Genomic DNA, 17,624 nt, shown 5'->3' with positions numbered 1-17,624 from the left:
GCAGTGATGGATCGGTCCTTCCTCTTTTCTTGTATCTCTGAGACAGTCCTTCTACAGCCAACTGTCCTGGACACATGTCCTCTGCAGTTTCCTTCAGAGTGTGTCCTCATTGCTGTCAAATGTTGGATTGCTATGGCCTCCCATATTTCCCTCTACTGATATTGCCACAGAATCTGAGAAGAAGGTTTCATTCAGAGGTGGCCAGGCTGAGTCCTGCTCCAACACTCGCTGCAGCCTCTTGTAATGGCTCTTTGAGTGGTACCGGAAGGTCTTTTTCAGTAGCAGCCATAACGGTCTGTTCTCGATGACAGCCTCCTGTAAAAGCAAGAGCAAAAGGAAGATTCTGGAGAACCTGAACAGCAGATTTCCCTCTTCAACCTGCTCATCCACAACCCTTAAATAGCCTTTTACTGACCACTTCTCGTATTAGCTCCACCAGAGCTCTCCACCAGAAAACTGGGACCAGCTCCTCCTGGCAGTCCTCAGGATCTGAGTAGAAAACACCAAAGACTGCCCATATTTCTCTAGCCTGGGGCAGGGCCTGATACATCCCACTCACCAGAGGAAAGAAAAGGTGGCTAGGCCTTGCATTCCCTTATATCTGATGATTCAGATGTGGGGCTTTGAGGAAAGAGAGTAAGGGCAAGGTAGCAGAAATGGCTCCTGTTTTACTAGATATTCCCAGGCTGGGCTGAGGAGGAGGGAGAAAGAGTGAGACCTGACCCTTTCGTCTCTCCAATTAGTGCTGACCGGTACATTCAATGAAGCATGCTCACCTCGACAAGGAAGGACACAGCAAGTGTGACTGCAAGCATTATCACCATGGAGATCCGCCACATGGTAGGGGTGCAAACAAGCTGGGAAAAAAGCAGGAGAAGCTGTTCAACAACATGTGTGCACACTAGACACTGGTGGGAGCTTGTGTCATAGAATCATAAAATCATAGAATCATTTAGGTTGGAAAAGACCCTTAAGATCATTGAGTCCAACCGTAAACCTAGCATGGCCAAGTCCACCACTAAACCATGTCCCTAAGCACCACATCTACACATCTTTTAAATACCCCCAGGGGTGGTGACTCAACCACTTCCCTGGGCAGCCTGTTCTAATGCTTGACAACCCTTTTGGTGAAGACATTTTTCCTAATATCCAGTCTAAACCTCCTCTGGCACAACTTGAGGCCATTTCCTCTTGTCCTATCACTTGCTACCTGGGAGAAGAGACTGACACCCACCTCTCTACAACCTCCTTTCAGGTAGTTGTAGAGAGCGATAAGGTCTCCCCTCAGCCTCCTTTTCTCCAGGCTGAACAATCCCAGTTCCCTCAGCCGCTCCTCATAGGACTTGTTCTCCAGACCCTTCACCAGCTTTGTGTCATCAAAAGCCAGGATCCCACACTGGCTATACACTGCTGATGAGCCAATATTGCTACTTGTCTTGAGGAATTATCGATAAAGGTGCTTTTAAACTTATGATGCAGCAGAGCAAACCATACTCCAGAACTGCAACAGGAAATCTAAATGCTTCCTTTCTTTCTAATATAGGAAATAGTTTGAAGTCCGAGTATTTCAGCTCCAAACCCAGCTTCAGCTTCCCACAGCTGGCAGCACTGGCTTTCTGGCTGTAGCTCAACTTATTTTGGAGATGCAGCTCAGATCCAAAATTTGGATCAGCAGTTTCGCCGGGGCTAGGCTATAGCAGAGTTTCTTATTGCCACTCCCTCCTTTTCTCTTCTCAGCAAATCCAGTGTATTCCCTCCAGACAGCCTGTGAGTTTTGCAGTTCTCCCCAAAGGTATTTTAGCCCCTCACAGCTGCAGTGCTGACAATGTCCTGTGTCACCACAGTCCACAACAAGACTAAGACTTGCTTTAAAGTGCCACCTCGTGGCAGATTCTTTAACTGGGTCTGCTCGCTGAGCCGCTGCTCTGGAAAGAGTTACACGGTGAGGCAGCTTTAGCTAGGCTGCTTGGTATTCAAAATCCAGGTCCGTTCCCCTTGTCTATGTTTCTCTTCCCATGTTTCATTATTTCCATTTCTAAATCCACTTGCTAACTGTCATGCAAAGATACAGGACTGGAAGCAACATCATGCTCAGTACTTGTTATCCAAAGCCACCACACTTCATTGTTCTGATTATAAATGTACTGAAAAAATAGCTGTGTGTTGCTTTTGTTGTTTTGTTCCTGTGACTCCTACCACAAGGTTGTGAGATTGTCACAGTGGAGGAGGTTAACATCTCCCAGCCTCAACATACTAATTGCCAGGTCCACTGACAACCCTGTCCTACAGCTGATGTGGATCTTATCCTTCCCTTACATTTCCCCGAGGATGGATTTGTACAAAGCAACTCCCAGCTTGCGTTCTGCCAGACTAAATAAGCCAAGTCCTATTGGTATTTATTAATCAAGGATCAAGATAGATCTTCTGTTGCCGTTACAGCCCCACTAGTATTTCTCTACAGCTGTTCTAAACCCAAATGCTGCTTTAGGAAACTGCAGGCTGTCTGAAATTTAAACAGGGAGCCTGAAAATATTGGGGACTGAGAACTGAGAGCTGCTGTGAGTGCCAACTGGCAGATCTTCTTTGCAAGAGGAGCTGTGTGCAGAGTAGCACAGCCTGAGAAACACAAGTGCATGGTGCTTTAGTTTAAACTTGCAGGGCCTAGCCCCTTTCTTCTCCTGGCTTCACAACTATCAAGCCACCAACATACCAAGCATGGTAAGCTTAGCGATATCATCTTCTGTTGCATGGACAATGCTCTAAAACAATCAAACATACATGTGTAGCTGTCCAGGTATCAGAATGCACCGATCTTAGTTTGGAGCTACCATATCTCCAAAAGGTTCTTCAATCCCATCATCTAAAATCCATCTCTTTAAATTTTATTTGTCTTTAGAGGTGCCACATATCCCTGCAAAAGTCTGTGCCTTTTGTTAAAAACAGTCCCAGTGCACTTATAACAGGACTGGCAGTAGGAAGGAAATCCACCTTTGAACAATACTCACATCCATCTTAGAGTAGAGATCATCAATATCAGCAAACACCAAGAAGAGGCAAATGCCCAGCTGCCCTATGAGCACCAGTAAGAACACATCTGAAGGGACAAGAACAGGCAAATAAACCCACAGGTTTATGAGCAATCTCAGCTGCTTGCCTTTACTACAGAAGATTGTAATCATTTTCTCTGTCAAACAGGCAAAAAAAAAAATCCATGAGATAGGAAGGAACTTTCAGCAAAAGAAAAATGAACAGACTAAACCCCCAGCTTTACTCAGTCAAGCAGATATTTGTGAGGCTGGGACACGCCTTGTAGCCACAGATTTAAAATGCCAAAAAAGTATTTTGAACATTCGATCTGACCTCTCACATCTGAGAAGCCTTCAAGCCTTCCAGTGAGTCTCACTCTGAGCTCAGTGTCTCCTGTCATTCAGAAAAATGTCCAGGATGTAGTCTTGCTCTTGTTGATATGATTAGGAACTCTGCTCTCAATTTCAGTGATATCAAGACTTTGCTCTAGATCAGGATCTAAAGAGTCTAAGTAATGGAGAATCTCTTGCCCTCCCCATCCGTAGGCAAATGTTCCAATGATGAGTAAATTCATTTTCTTTTCAGCTGACATGCACCAAACTTCACACCCCCAGCCACTCACTCTGGTTTTGCCTGGTTCTGGGAGACTGATGACCCACTCTTCTGCTATCTGGGAGGAACGTCCCCTCCTCACTATTACTATACCAAAACAGCAAAGCCATGAAACCTGCAGCATTAATTTAACTCTTCAGCCAAAAAAGAACTGAACAGAGATTTGCCTGAGACACAGCTGCAGGATTTGTCCCACAGAGAAAAAGAACGGCTCTCCTATACCTCACTGCAACTTCCAGAACTGCCACAATCACATGTGCTCATATTCCCTTCACATGACAGTCTTTCAGAGGCAGAACAGACCTACTAGACTTCACTACAGCCCCTTCAAGTTATTGCCTCCTTTGATGTTCCCTCTTTAAAGAAGTTACTGGTCACAGAGTTAGCAAATGCTAAACGTCTCTGGTTCTGGAATAGGAAACAGGGCCTCTGCAAATGCGCAGATTTCATTGTATGTTTTCTTCTGAGATGGGCCCAAAAGAATGCCCTGAACATGAGTTCTCTGAAATACTGCCCAACCAGCATGCTTTAGGGAGACAGGCATAGGGCTCTTCCAGAGTTATTCTAAAGACTAAAGCAAAGTGAGACCACCTAATTCTGGCTCTTCTTGAGATGTCTCATTCAGGCTGCCTTAAGTAACATGATACTTCTGCCAGCCAACAGCACCTTCCTGCTACTCCTTAAAAGTTTTTACCAAACTCCAGTTGTCTGTTTCAGAAATCTAAATGCCAGGGGCAGGTTTTTAACAGTACAGAAGCATAAAGTGTGGGTCCAGCTCAGAGAGCTGCTGGTTACAGGATGCCACTGGCACTAAAACTTCTGAAAAGGTGGCCTTTAGCCATTTAGAAATCTAATATTGGGCTCCTGCTTTTTTGGCTGTCATCACTTTGGTCAAGTTTTAATTTTTCTCTAGTGAACTGACCTCCTGAGCTGACTTACTCACAGATCCCTCCCTCTCTCCCTGTCGTGGTTTAGCCATAGTTGGCAACCAAGCACCGCACAGCCACTTGCTCACCCTCCCCCCCGGTGGGATGCGGGAGAGAATCGGAAGAGCAAAAGTAAGAAAACTCATGGGTTGAGATAAGAACAGTTTAATAACTGGGACCATATGACGTCATATGGTATGGAATAGCCCTTTGGCCAGTTTGGATCAGCTGTCTTGGCTGTGCCCCCTCCCAGCTTCTTGTGCACCTGGCAGAGCATGGGAAGCTGAAAAGTCCTTGACTAGTGTAAGCACTACTTAGCAACAACTAAAACATCAGTGTGTTATCAATATTATTCTCATACTAAATCCAAAACAGCACTATATCAGCTACTAGAAAGAAAATTAACTCTATCCCAGCCGAAACCAGGACACTGCCCATGCTTACAGTTTGTGTAGATGGGTTGCCTGAAAGGCTTTCCCTTGGAAAACACTAGTGCTACGATGAGGCAGTTGATGGTACTTAGCAGCCACACTGTGGTGTTTTCATAGCTCTTGTAGCCATTGTCCATTTGCCCATGGGCTCCATCTCTCATCCCATGGAGCCCCAGGCTGGAAATAGAGGACGAATTCTCGATGTGGTTGTTCATTGAGAGGCAGGCACTGAAAAAGAGTGTCACACTGGTCAGCAAATGGTCACTGTCCTGATTATTTCCCCCAGCTTCCACTACCACTATCAGGAATCCTCCCTCACAGCTATGATTTGCTCCTGCTGTCACAAGGATGGAGGTTATTGGCAATGTCCTCAGTCTTACCCACTGGGTTGAGCTTGCTGGATACCCTGGTCTTCCCTGCAATCAAATACTCCTCTTTGTGCTCAACAGAAGCATTCTTACCACATGCACTGTGCTGCACAGCAGACTTGCTGGAGAGCTTAGGGACCTGCAGACAACACTGGTTAATGTGTTTGCACCCTGTGGGGAAGCACAGGGTCTGGCTGCAGCTGCTGACCAGGCCTGTAGTTAAGTTGATCAATAGTATCATGCAGACCCGTCCCACTAGGTCTGCCCTGTGTCACCCAGAGTCCCAAGAAGGAGACCTACCTATGTATATTGGTCTTGGAGTACCAAGGCTGCTCCTGGACCACCACAAACCCAAAGATCTGCATGCTGAGGCTGAAGAGGATGTTAAGTACAACAGAGAGCAGCAACGGGGGTGAGATGAGTTGGCTAGGAGGCCTGTAGGGAACCAGCTTTGGATAGGCACCTGTGAAACTCACTGAAACATGCACAGAGATGTTTACTAGTGTGTCCAAAATACAAGCAGTGCTGCTGTATATTACTGACTGTTACCAATGGCCAGCACTTTTACAGTCTATAATGTTCTTTATAATACATACAAATACTATATCAAGTACAAAACACAGAGTTGTTTTCTTACAAAATCTTATTGGCCACAGAAGAGGTTAATTAATGCCATCTGACTATCATGAGGCATTTTTGGAAAACAAAATGTTGGACTTTTTATTTTATTTGGCTACTGTCAGGCCCAAGGATATAAGGATATGCTCAAGCTCTCCTATTCTCTTTCTGTCACTTGTCAACTGTGGCTTGGGATTTTCTGTTGCCCATGTTCTGTGCATCCTCCTGGACTAAGCACCTAGTGCCTGGCTATTTCAGCTGGTAGAGGACTGCATTATCTGACCCAACAGGTTTTCCTCTGTTCTTAGGTTTAAGAAAGTTATCCAGACTTTGAGTAAAAGAGCTATACAGAAAGCCTTGATGCAGTGTTCCAAATGGGCTACTTACAGCAAGGTAGCTTTTGGCACCTGGTATTGTGGCCGACCTTTTTAGACTTGATTTAATCAAGGCCTTTTCCAGTTGTCCATGTTCCAGCAGGGATGGACGACAGCTATATGGTTTTGCTATATGCTTTTCATGCCCCTGCCCTTGCCATTCCTGCTTCTAAACCTCTCCCTCCATTTACTCTATCTCAACAACCCCTTCTTTCTCTTTCCCCTCCAGCACTGGTTTCCTCTCTTATTCTTGTCTTACAACTTCCTGCTCTGTAGTGTCCGACATCTGTCATTTCTTTCTTCTCTATTTTCATTTCTCTTTCCTCTCATGTCTCCTGCCTACACAGCTGCAAACTGTTGGACTCCAAATAGTCGATCCCTACACTTTTTCAATTGGGCATGCATCCTTAAGTATCTTCTTAATCTGCCTTCCTAAGTCAACAGGAAAAAGCCTGAATAGACTTTCCACTGCATTAAGTCTGTTTTTACTTCTTCTAGAAAAAACATCCAAGTTAACAACCTACATGCTCAGCAAATGCACCACTAAGAATTACCCATCTTATTTCAGAGCTTTTCTCAAACAAGATGCCTCCTCTACTAATCTAAACATCCTGTACTCTATGTAGTCTCTCTTTTCTTCCTTTCTGTACATAGAATTATGCATTTCCAAGGAGGTGAAAAATATTTGAGATCATTCTCTTATTAATATAGAGGATGACTAAGGGGCTTACTTGTCACACCAATTACAGTGGTAATAGCCAGATCTTGGAACAAAAATTGGTAATTCCCAAAGGAGTTTAGTTGCTGAAAAGAGGAACACAAAGAAAAAAAAAAATCACAAATCAGACATTTGCCATGGGCTTGTTTATATCATCTCCAGAAAGCTGTATTATTTTCATGGAGCTAATGCTCTGCTGTTTGTTCTGAAACGCTACTCAGCAGATAAGGGGACCACACAATCCACCACCCTGCCAATAGATTCGTCATCATTGGGCCTGCAGTTAATACTCTCATTTTGTGTATTGTTCAGACTAACGACGCTTCCAGTTCACTCAATGCAATTAAAAAGAAGGCTATTTGAAGAGACGTGCTTTCTCAATGCTGGGTGACTTCTGAAGGCAAAGCCCTCCCATCTATTTGGGAAGAAGCCATGCAAAAGTGGTTTAAGGCTCTCCAGGGGATTTTGCTTACTGTCAAGTTAAGTCATGCTTTAAATGCTGAATAAATTGCAACAGCATATGCTTATGCCAGATTCTCCCTTTTCACAGACATATGCCCTCATCCAAAATACAGTTCAGTATCTCAGCCTTCTTTTTGCCCAGCTTGGATCTTGAGCCCACTGGCTGAAGTTAATGGGAAGAATCTTTCCAGTTTTCAGCTGAGGGTACAGCAGGACCATATGATCACGCCGCAGAAGTTTGCAGCTCAGATAAAGGTAAGGCTCCATACCCTAGTTTTATTGTGGCTTTTATGCCATGTTTCTCCTACAAGGGAGTAGTAGCTCATCCAGTTCTAGCCAACACGTTCCCAAGACATACCCAGTACAGCAGGAGAACACCAAGGTACTGAATGGTGCTGTACAGTGCCATGTACTTGAACATGCAGAAGGAAGTGACGAGGGCAGCCCGGCCTTCCCTGTGTGAAGACATGAATAAAGGACAGCAATTAGGTGATGGGTCTGCTCCTGTTGCCAGTCCTCTCAAAACGCTGTTGAAAAACAAGGCATGTGTCACAAGTAGAGAAGTGTCTGCAAATATCTTGCTGGGAGGTGAAATAAATAAAATCTGGCCTGAATGAAAGTAAAATCTTCCCTTGCAGAAATCTTGCTGCAAGCAAAAGGGCTTGATCCCAGTCATCTATGTTCCCAAGACTACAATTTACCCCAGTGAGTTTTCCTGCTGACATTCATAGTGCAGGTGACAACTCCATGTGAGGAAAAATATACAAAGCCAAGCAGCTGCTCAGCGAGTTCAAACTAACAAGTCCTCTCCTCCTGCAGTGAACATATAGTATCCAACAAGGGTAACGCACTGTCCCTGGTTATTCATCTGCCCCAGTAAGCAAAATCAAGACCCTGGCATAACAGATGCTAATGTTTTGCTTGCATAAGGTATCAGAGGCAGGGCCTAACAGTAGTGTACAGGTTGATTTGCGGACATTTGATTCAGCTTTATGGAGCATTGTTCATTTTGCTATTTCTTTTGCATTTAAAATACTGCTAATGACATAAAGCTCAGCTGTAGATGCCCTCCTCCTGTACTTTTGAGGGAATTAATATATCTTAAAGGAATTTTAGATAGGAACTAGGCAAATGGCAATTTCAAGGTCAAAGACATTTATTTTTCTCTAGATATGTACATTCTGGCCTGGTGGGAACACCCAACACTAATATTTGAGAGGAGTGGGAACTGTCTCCTTTATGAAATAGGAAACAAAAATCCATGCTTACCTGATTAGCTCTGGCACACATGCTATGCTGGGGGTTCGGGATGTGAAAGGTGAAGCCACAGATGCCTCCTGCTCCGACAGTGATATCCCTGCATGCGCCACTTTCAAAGCCTGAAAGTCACATTCTTCTTCAGCACTCACAAATCAGGAAGACACAACAACTGACATGTCAGCCAAGAAGTGACCCCTTATTACAGGATACATCCTGTGAACAGCAGTCCCTCTTCACTCCCTGGGTGTGCCCCACCCAAAAGGTTCCTCCAGTGGGATGTGGTTGAGGCATCGGGTCCAGAAGAAGAATGGGGATGACAGCATGGGAAAATCAATTTTCCACAGACCCCAAAGCCATCCACTACCAGCTGCAGAAGACAGGTTTGGCTCTGTCTCTTTTGTCAGCACTTATTTGCAGTCACCCCTTATGTAGACAGCCTAGGCTCTCTGCTTGCTTCCCCCAGGAGAATCCTTGGGACTTTGTGTTAGGGCAAGTGAGTGCTTCACTGTCTACGTGGCATTGCTCTCACTGCCATAAGGATGTGTGAAGTCATGGAGTGAACTGAACCTGCCTAGAAGGGAGTTATGGGTCCCTCCTGAACACAGACCCTTCCTTTTGGAAAAAAAAAAAAAAAAACTTTCTTGCACTTCTAAAATGCACATTTACAAAAAACTTGTAGGGCTACAGCTGTTCCCCATGGAAACTCCTTCTCACCCTAGTCTTCTCCACCCCCAGACAGTGAAGATGTTGACAGAAACCCCAGTGGAGGATTTGGAGAATCCTCTGGTGGTTTTTGTGAAGGAAATGAATCAGTCCTTGAGACCACAAACTGCAACAATCTCTGCCTAAGACAGCTCTTGCATGGTAAGGACCACACTGTGGGATCAGGCCTGAATCAGTACTGGTGCCAGTACAGCTGCTCTGTGAATAAGCAGAACACTCCCATCTCCCACACGTGCTCAGTTTGGGATATTCTACTGGCATTGCATTCATTTTTAATTTTTTAAATAAATATATTGTAAAGAATTTTCACTTACCCCACAGTCATTGGCTCCATCTCCACACATGCCCACAAAGTAACTAAAAAATAAAGTGACCTACAGTTCAGTTCCGGGGAAAGTGAGACCTATAAACAGGAGGGAATCAGAGCCTCCTCCGTGTGAGTCATTTATGCAAGTCAGGTGAGCTTTTTGTTAAAAGCCTTTCTGAAAAGCTGAAAGACTGAAATAGAAGCCCAGGACTCTGGACTGTGCATGAACCTTGGGCTTGCACCTCAGGTGTGCCTACAGTAAAGAGTTTCTGCTGTGACAGACTGAAGAATACATTAGCATGAAGTTTTATGCTACAACGGACTCCCACCCTCACTGGGTTTAAGGTCAATCATAACAGAGGAAAGGGCTAATGGTGACAGCCCTGCTCATAAAAAGGATTGCAGGCACTGGTACCTCATGTTCACTGGGAATGGACATGAATGGGGACTCTGCTTTGGGGTCCAGTCCTGCCAGAATCTGCTGGGGCAGACAGAAAGTGACAGAGGCAGCTGGAGTAGAGAGAGAAGGAGAACATGGGCTTAAAAGGATATCTGGAGACAGCTCCCCACCCTGAGGCTGAAATAACCTTGTGAAATGATGAGCCCTAAAAGTAAATCCTTGTATCTGCAGCATCCAAGTAAAATTAGCCTAGTGCTTCACGAGCTGACTCACTTGTGTCTTTCACTACTGCGTCCTGGATTTCAGTGCAGGGGAGGTTCTCACTGGGCGGCATTGATGCTGGTCCAGGGAGGCCAGACAGTGGGGTGCTCACAACTGCTCACACCAAGCTGATACAGCCTAAAGCGTACCCTGCTTTAGGGCAAGACCAGAGGCTAGCTAGTTGAGGTGAGGGTGGGGGTGTTCAAAAGACTTGGGAAACAGCTGAGTAACAGGCAACAAGACACTTGGGACTCAGGAATATATATACACCTCTATGACTGTGAGCAGCACGCGGCAGACCAATCCAGACTGCCCTGCCATGTTTTCTAACACACCACACTGAGTCAGCAATAGACTCAGTAAAAAGACTGCTAGCATCAGAGAAGCTTCAGTGCTGGGAGATATTCCCAAAAATCTTGGGTAGACAAGTGCCCCTCCTTCAGGCCCAGAAAGAGAAGTAAGAATGAAGGATGATGTGAACAAACGAAACCCAGAATCATGGGAGTGTTAGGTCTTTGATGGGTTGCCAAACCAACATGGACTTCAGTATCTCTTCTTTAACAGGCTTTTGGAATTTAATTGACAAGCTGTATGCCTGTGGAAGTTTCAGTTTTGTGCACTTCCAGGAAGCACTATGTTAAACAAAAGCTAGCTCTTACTAGACTCTTTTCAAGCCTGGAAATTCATCAAACACTTCCTAACTCTTAGTGCTCATTATGAACTTACTCCAGCTTTTGAAACTCTTCTACAAGGCTGGATTTCTGACCAGGAGACATTCTAGCAAAAACTGTTCCATTCAGTAGGAGCTGTAAGGAGAAAAAAGGAAGTGATTTTTTAAGCACTTGAGGTAAGAATCACAGTGATTTCAGTGATAATCTCGAATAGAAACCACCAAAAATTCACATTTCCAAACAGCTGATGCTAGACTCCAAAGCAGGAAAGGCTGATGATCAAAGATAAAAGGTATCTTAATTGATATTTTGAAAAAATAACAATCCCAATAAGGACAAGAGGCCTGGTGTGTCATTCGAGTTACCTGATGAACACAGATTACCAGGCAGGGATTTACTAGAAGAGAATTCATGAGACTATCCTTTCCATAAAACAGACAAGTCATACTGAATTGCATGCTGTGTAATACCATGTTTTCTCCTGTTGTCCAAAACATGACAGAATCAGTGCTGTGCAAGGGCCAGGCATATGGGCACAAATGTTTTAAGTCATGTCCTCACACTATGAGGCAGGTCTGCTCCTCTCACATGCAGAAAAAATCCAGGGATTTTCAGATCCTTCCCCATACGTTAATATCAGAGATTCATCCAGCCCATAAGTATTTTAGGGTCAGAATTGTTCCCAAAAGATGTCCTGGTACAGATCTCTTCAGCTAATTATATCAGGACAATCCAAATCTACTGAATAGCAAGCCTACTCCAGTTAAATAATCCAGATCTTACCTTTGGAAGTAAGTGCCTGAAATGCTGTGCTATAATTTGATAAGATTTTCCACTCATGGCAAAATGATACTGGCCTGATCCCAATGCCAGCCTGATTCTTCGTTCAGTCTGACTGTCGTTCTCCTATAAAACAAGACAGAATGAGTGCTGCTCCCAGGCCCTCAAAAGCTACTATGTGCATTTACACAAGTACTACTACAGACAAAGAAAAGGACATACCATGGGGAGGGCACTTGTGAAGACTCTGGGAGACCTGGGTTCAAGGCCCATTGCCTTAGCCTGGATTTGTAAAGGGATTTAGGCATATAATGCCATTAATTTCAGTGTGAACTGAGTCTTTCATATATCTTAAAAGCTGGCCCTCAGCATTGCCACATTTGATAGAATTTATGCAACAGTGCCAGGCTGGTGGCCTGCACTGTGAGTGAGAGGGGCTAGAGAAAGCATATGAGCACCATAGCTATGCATGCCTTTTTGCAGTGAAATACAGTGAAAATGCTGCTCAGGCTGAGCTTTGGTAGAAAGGAGCCCCTCAACAGACCCTGCAGAGATTCCCTACCATCTGCCTGACTCCACTACTTCTCAGAGGAGGGTCAGCACCTTCAGATATACTCTTCAGGGAGAGTAACTGGTCTTTGTCTCAGTTTCTTTGTGGAGATGCTTGATGAAATACAATTTCTTAGCATAGCTAGTCTATGTTTCACTGTGTATATTGCAATTTCTCAACAGTTAATCTGTGTTTTAGTTCTGCAGGTATGGGGTATGCAGGTATGCTAACTCTCTACCTGCTTGAACAGGGCTGGTTCATTCAGTGCAGTTCCACAAAGTCCACATCTATACTATGAAGTTTACCTTGCAGGGAAAGGAAACATGCTTTAAACTGGCATCAACTAAGCTTGAGGGCTAGAGACAAATCTTTCCTGGGTTTCTGCAAAGCTGTTCTCAAACCTAGTAGGCAGTTAGCAAAAACGTGTTCACAAGATAATATGCTAGGAAGGAAGCTCTAGGGAAAGAAGCTCTACGGAACGAAGTTCTTCATTTTTATAAAGATCCCTTCTTTTAAAACACTTCTCTAGAACATAACATTGACATGCAGATGATGGTGAATGACTGGTGTCTGTTATACTAGCATAATCTCACTGCATTATTTAAAGCATTCCAGCTTAGTTTGTTTTCCTGCTGCACACCACCTGCTTCTTATATGCTTACCAGGCTTCCATAATCTTCAGGTTTGTTTCCTTCTAGTGGTTTCCAAGTTATAGATGCTGAAAAAGATCCAGGTATTTTGTTTGCTTCCACAAGAATCACTCTGTTCGTTGGAGAAATCATCCCAGCGTTTTTGGCAACAGTTACAGCTGTCTGAATGTTGTCACCTAGAAAAATCAAGGGGAGTGTTATCTAAAAATTTCTGCAATGAGGAATTATTTATGGAGGAAATATTAGCCTTTTCCTGAATTCCAAGTTTTCAAATATATCTGCAAGAATCAGTAAGATTTCAGTGTCTGTGCCTAAGAAAGTTTTTGATAAAGATCAAAACTTTGCAGATGATGTCTGTCTCAATAATTAAACATATTTTCATCTGGAAATGAAATATTTTCATTTTCATCTGGAGATGAAATATTTTCATCTTCAGCTTGAAGAAATCCAGATGGGTAATGTGCTCCTAGATTATGTGTTTTAGACAGAAAACATTAAGAGATCCACTGCTAAGTTGCTGCTAGTATCACTGATTCTCATCATTTGGCCTTAGATGGCTTTGGTGTAGGATGCGTGCTGGAAGGGGTGAAGCCCAAGAAGACAAGATCTGTGTGACTCCTGGAAAAATGTCTTTGGACCATGGAAAAACTGGGGGTTATCCTATCCAAATCCAAGCCAGCCCTTCAAGAGAAAAATGGGATAAATAGGGACTGGTAGGCATGAGTTACCAGACATCATAAAGTTCAGTGATTTGTCCTGGCATCCATGCTCCATCTCTGCTCATTTATGACAACGGGATTTCATGAGGCCCTATAAAGAGGGGATCTTGCATGACATGTCTTTGTGCCTGTCATCTGATAACCTTACTAGGGAGAACAAATGGACTCACTGGAAAGCATCAGAGGAACAGGAAGGTTCTGATCTGTGGTGAAAGTGGGACAGATTAAGAGTTAGGTATCTGACACAGCCTGGTGAAATTGTCAGGGATATAAGCCTGCATGGTTCAGCTCACATTATTACTACAACACAGATGCTTCTTGGACTATAATTGTCTGAAAGATACAAATGTCTGTGCCTTTCTACCAGTGGTGGTGACAAAGCAGCAGACTGTTCACTCAAACATCGTTGAACTCCCTATCTGGGCCAGTGGCCGCATAAATAGTCCACCCTTTTTAGATACCTGTGACCATAACGCTCCTGATGCGGGCAGCACTGAGCTCTTCCAGGACAGACTTTGTCTCCCTCTTTAATCGATTCTCCATTATCAGCAGACCCAGGAATGTCAGATCAGATTCTACCTCCTCCCTAAGAGTGAATAACAGAGAGAGAGATTTAATTCTTCTTTTTGCCTTTGGCCTGTTGTTGCACTGAATTTGCTGATAGACAGTTATAACTGTTAACCATCCCACCTAACTCAAAACAATTAAAATAACCTGCTAGTTTTCAGCAGTCCCAGGCTGTCTCTCTTTTGTGGTGCTATTTCATCACCAGCAGGGCTTGCTTCCCACTGGCAGCAAGTGGTGCTGGTTGTGTATGGAGGATCTTCACTTGGTTTTTCATCCTTCTATTCTCTTCTTCCCTTGTTCTGAAGAATGAGTTCAGTATATAGCCAGCTTCCAGCTCATGTTTGCTTAACTACCAAATCAAAAAAGAGCCAATTTTGACCTACCTGCTCCACATACCAACAGGAAGCCTGATGGATAAGTGGGACTGTTTTCCATTCATGCAGCATCCTTAGCCAGCATGAAAAAGCACCCTGAATTTCCTGCAGGATTCCCAAACTGTGGTGGTCTGATTTGGAAAGTTCATGCACACTAGTCCTTCTCATTTGAGGACTGTACAACAAAGAAACACACCTTAGTATAGGTATCTGCTACTCTTGACAGTAGGACCTCAGCAAACAGCTCAGTGGAAACTCTGTTTCTGTTCTCTCCTACTCTTTTCTTTACACCTGTGCTATTGCTTCTTTTACAGTTTAACACATGCAGTTGAGAACAGAATTTGGTAAACAATCCCATCCCCGAGTCATAAACTAGAGCTCTCTCAGGGAGACGGGTTGACTCTGAAGTCTGAAAAAAAGAAAAGCTTTCAAACACTTATTTTAGCCATTGTAGTAAGGAGGAGGTGATGCCAACTAAGGAGCCAGTAAGGAGGAGGTGATGGCATGGCAGTCAGAGTAGCTGAGTTAGGTGGTGCCTGAATAGTCACTGATTTCACAGTGGATCTTGTGTTTGACCTCCAGTTTTCTTTTTTCTCCTGGCAGCATATACATCACGCATGCTATAACTGCACACACAACTGCAAAACCTGGGCCATATCACACACATTTGCTCATTGGGTTGGATAGGTCTGTTATGACACCTGTCACAAGAATTAAACAAACCACTTGCACTTTGCCTCAGCGTCACTGGCCCTTTCAGCAAAGCAAAAAGCTCTGTGAAAGAGCAAGTGAGCCTCATCTGGATTAGGACCTGCAGCTAGTAAACAGAGAGGACAGCAGACGCTAAGTAATGGCAAATGTTTCAGCAGTGATGTTTCTGGAGTATCAGGCAAAAGCTAGGGGGATTTGGGTAAAAGCATATGGATTCATGTGTAAGTGTTCTTGTGTGAGGCTTGTAGAAAACTAATACCATGAGCATAGCAGAAGAGTTTGCTGGCTTCTCTAGAAACTAAAGAAAGCTAAAGCTAGAAAGCTAAAGGATTGGACCAAGACAGCAGCAGAAGATAGTCTGCTGACTTTGACTGGCCTAGAGAATAGACAGTGTAATGGGGGTCATAAGCTGCCTTTGCTTAATCAAGGAGCCAGGATAACAAAAAAAAGAAAGAGACTTCTCTTCAACTGAAAGCCTGGATAAATCTGCAAGAAAATTGGTAGAAATGATGGACTGAGGGAGGGGTGTACTAGACTTCAGAGTGTACTAGAGTTATACTTCCTATGTTGATCCACTGTTAAGAAATGGGTAGGGATTCCGGGCACATGCTGTAAGGATGGGGTAGTGAAGTGCCCTCTACCCATTCTCAGACAGACCTATATACAGATTTAAATCAATTCCCTCTGGCCTAAATCTAACAAAACTCTGTACTACAGCTCTGCTTTTGGCAGGGGCGTTGTGGTAATGGTACTATGCAAGGCACCACTAGCCCATAGCTGAATGTGGCTGATAAGAAGCAGTCTATGGCTTACCTTGGTAGATCAGTAGATTGCTTCCCTGCTTGTAGAGATTTACATGCCAGTCCGATGACCCTAAAGCCCTGCGCTGTGTAGAGCAGAAGCTTGCTTTCAAAGTTCGATGGGACTGTGCAAAAAGAGGAAAAGACAGTCCATCAGGTTGATTGCTTTCTAATAAAAGGAAGCCTTGGAGCAGGGAAGGTTCCTGTCCCAGGGGGCAGGCACACTGGAGTCTACCAATAGGCCAAGGACATCAAGGAAAGCTGCTGAACTGAACTTTGCTCAATAAGAAAATCATTGCCTCTCCTCTGTCATTTTGCACTTAGGATCCTAAACTATTCAGCAAAGACTTACCTTCTTCCAGTGTGTTATGAAGGAGCTGTGCTCTTCTAGCTGCCCTCCCAAGGCTTGGAGAAAAAAAGAAAACTTTTTTTGGTGTATACTGGACCAGCAGACAACTTTTTCAAATATCTATTCTGGCAGAGACTGTACGCCTTGTACAAGCTGGTACTTGCTTTGATCTCTTAGCAGTCTTTCTTTGCTGAGAAGGGCTGTATGAGAGCTTAGCCTTAGACTTGGAGCACAACAGAGACACTCTAACTTTTCAGACTGAAGTGTAACGTCTTAGACCCAGAAATCTCATTTGGACCTTCCACTTCATTGCACCATCAAAACTCACTTATACATAAGTGTTTCTAGGAAGCATTTATAAATGTTAGTTACCTGTTTCTGCTCTACATAACATGGCTACCATTTCTGGAGCCCCTTTTGTGAAGACCTGTTGTTCCCCACCAATTTCCTGAGCAATAACAGACATTCTCTGCAAGGCTGAAGAAAATGGAAACTGATGTAAAATGGTAACTCCTTCCACTGGGGCCTAGGAGAAAAGCAAGTGCATTAGATACTGCAGTAAGGATTTTAAACTCAGGCAAAGGATTTTAGGTCTGTCCTTTGGGCCATGGTAAGAAGCTAACCATGTATAATGGGCTGATTTGTCACAGTGGGACAGAAAGGACTGGTATGTAAAGAAGAGGGGAAATTTGTACAGAAATATTTAGCTTAAGCAGTGGGAAGTGTTCACTGACAGTTTTAGCAGACTATTAGATGTAATTTACTGAAAGGAACTCACTAGTCCTCTTTCTTTAACCAGACTCTGCTAGGTCTTACATTGGTCTTGCACAGGGAAAATGGATGCCTGAAAGCACCCCCCTTGGTGTATGTCACCAGTAACAGTCTGACATCAGCTACCAGACTCCACTGCAGTCCCAAGTGCTTTTAGATGTCTTCACCACTCAGCTGAGTTTGGATTGAGTCTTG

The 17,624-nt window shown here is 44.0% G+C and overlaps 1 protein-coding gene across 1 annotated transcript in view; it reads right to left on the bottom strand.

The window, feature by feature from the left end:
* LOC140654112 (probable cation-transporting ATPase 13A4) overlaps nt 1-17,624 on the bottom strand; it is a 44,424-nt gene continuing 26,800 nt past the window's right edge. The window contains exons 16-30 of the mRNA XM_072867130.1: nt 17,031-17,184; nt 16,323-16,434; nt 14,319-14,443; nt 13,151-13,314; nt 11,942-12,064; nt 11,214-11,293; nt 9,834-9,876; nt 8,806-8,915; nt 7,895-7,991; nt 7,088-7,160; nt 5,665-5,839; nt 5,010-5,224; nt 3,006-3,094; nt 777-857; nt 1-315 (exon numbers count right to left, since the gene is read on the bottom strand). Coding sequence (XP_072723231.1) covers nt 94-315; nt 777-857; nt 3,006-3,094; nt 5,010-5,224; nt 5,665-5,839; nt 7,088-7,160; nt 7,895-7,991; nt 8,806-8,915; nt 9,834-9,876; nt 11,214-11,293; nt 11,942-12,064; nt 13,151-13,314; nt 14,319-14,443; nt 16,323-16,434; nt 17,031-17,184 — 1,863 coding nt within the window. The 3' untranslated portion in view covers nt 1-93. The remainder of the gene's footprint in view (nt 316-776; nt 858-3,005; nt 3,095-5,009; nt 5,225-5,664; nt 5,840-7,087; nt 7,161-7,894; nt 7,992-8,805; nt 8,916-9,833; nt 9,877-11,213; nt 11,294-11,941; nt 12,065-13,150; nt 13,315-14,318; nt 14,444-16,322; nt 16,435-17,030; nt 17,185-17,624) is intronic.

The sequence above is a fragment of the Ciconia boyciana genome, chromosome 7 (genome assembly GCF_034638445.1).
Source record: "Ciconia boyciana chromosome 7, ASM3463844v1, whole genome shotgun sequence".
Classification (NCBI taxonomy): Eukaryota; Metazoa; Chordata; class Aves; order Ciconiiformes; family Ciconiidae; genus Ciconia; species Ciconia boyciana.
The sequence above is the reverse complement of the archived record's forward strand: the minus strand, read 5'-3'. Positions and strand labels throughout refer to the sequence as shown.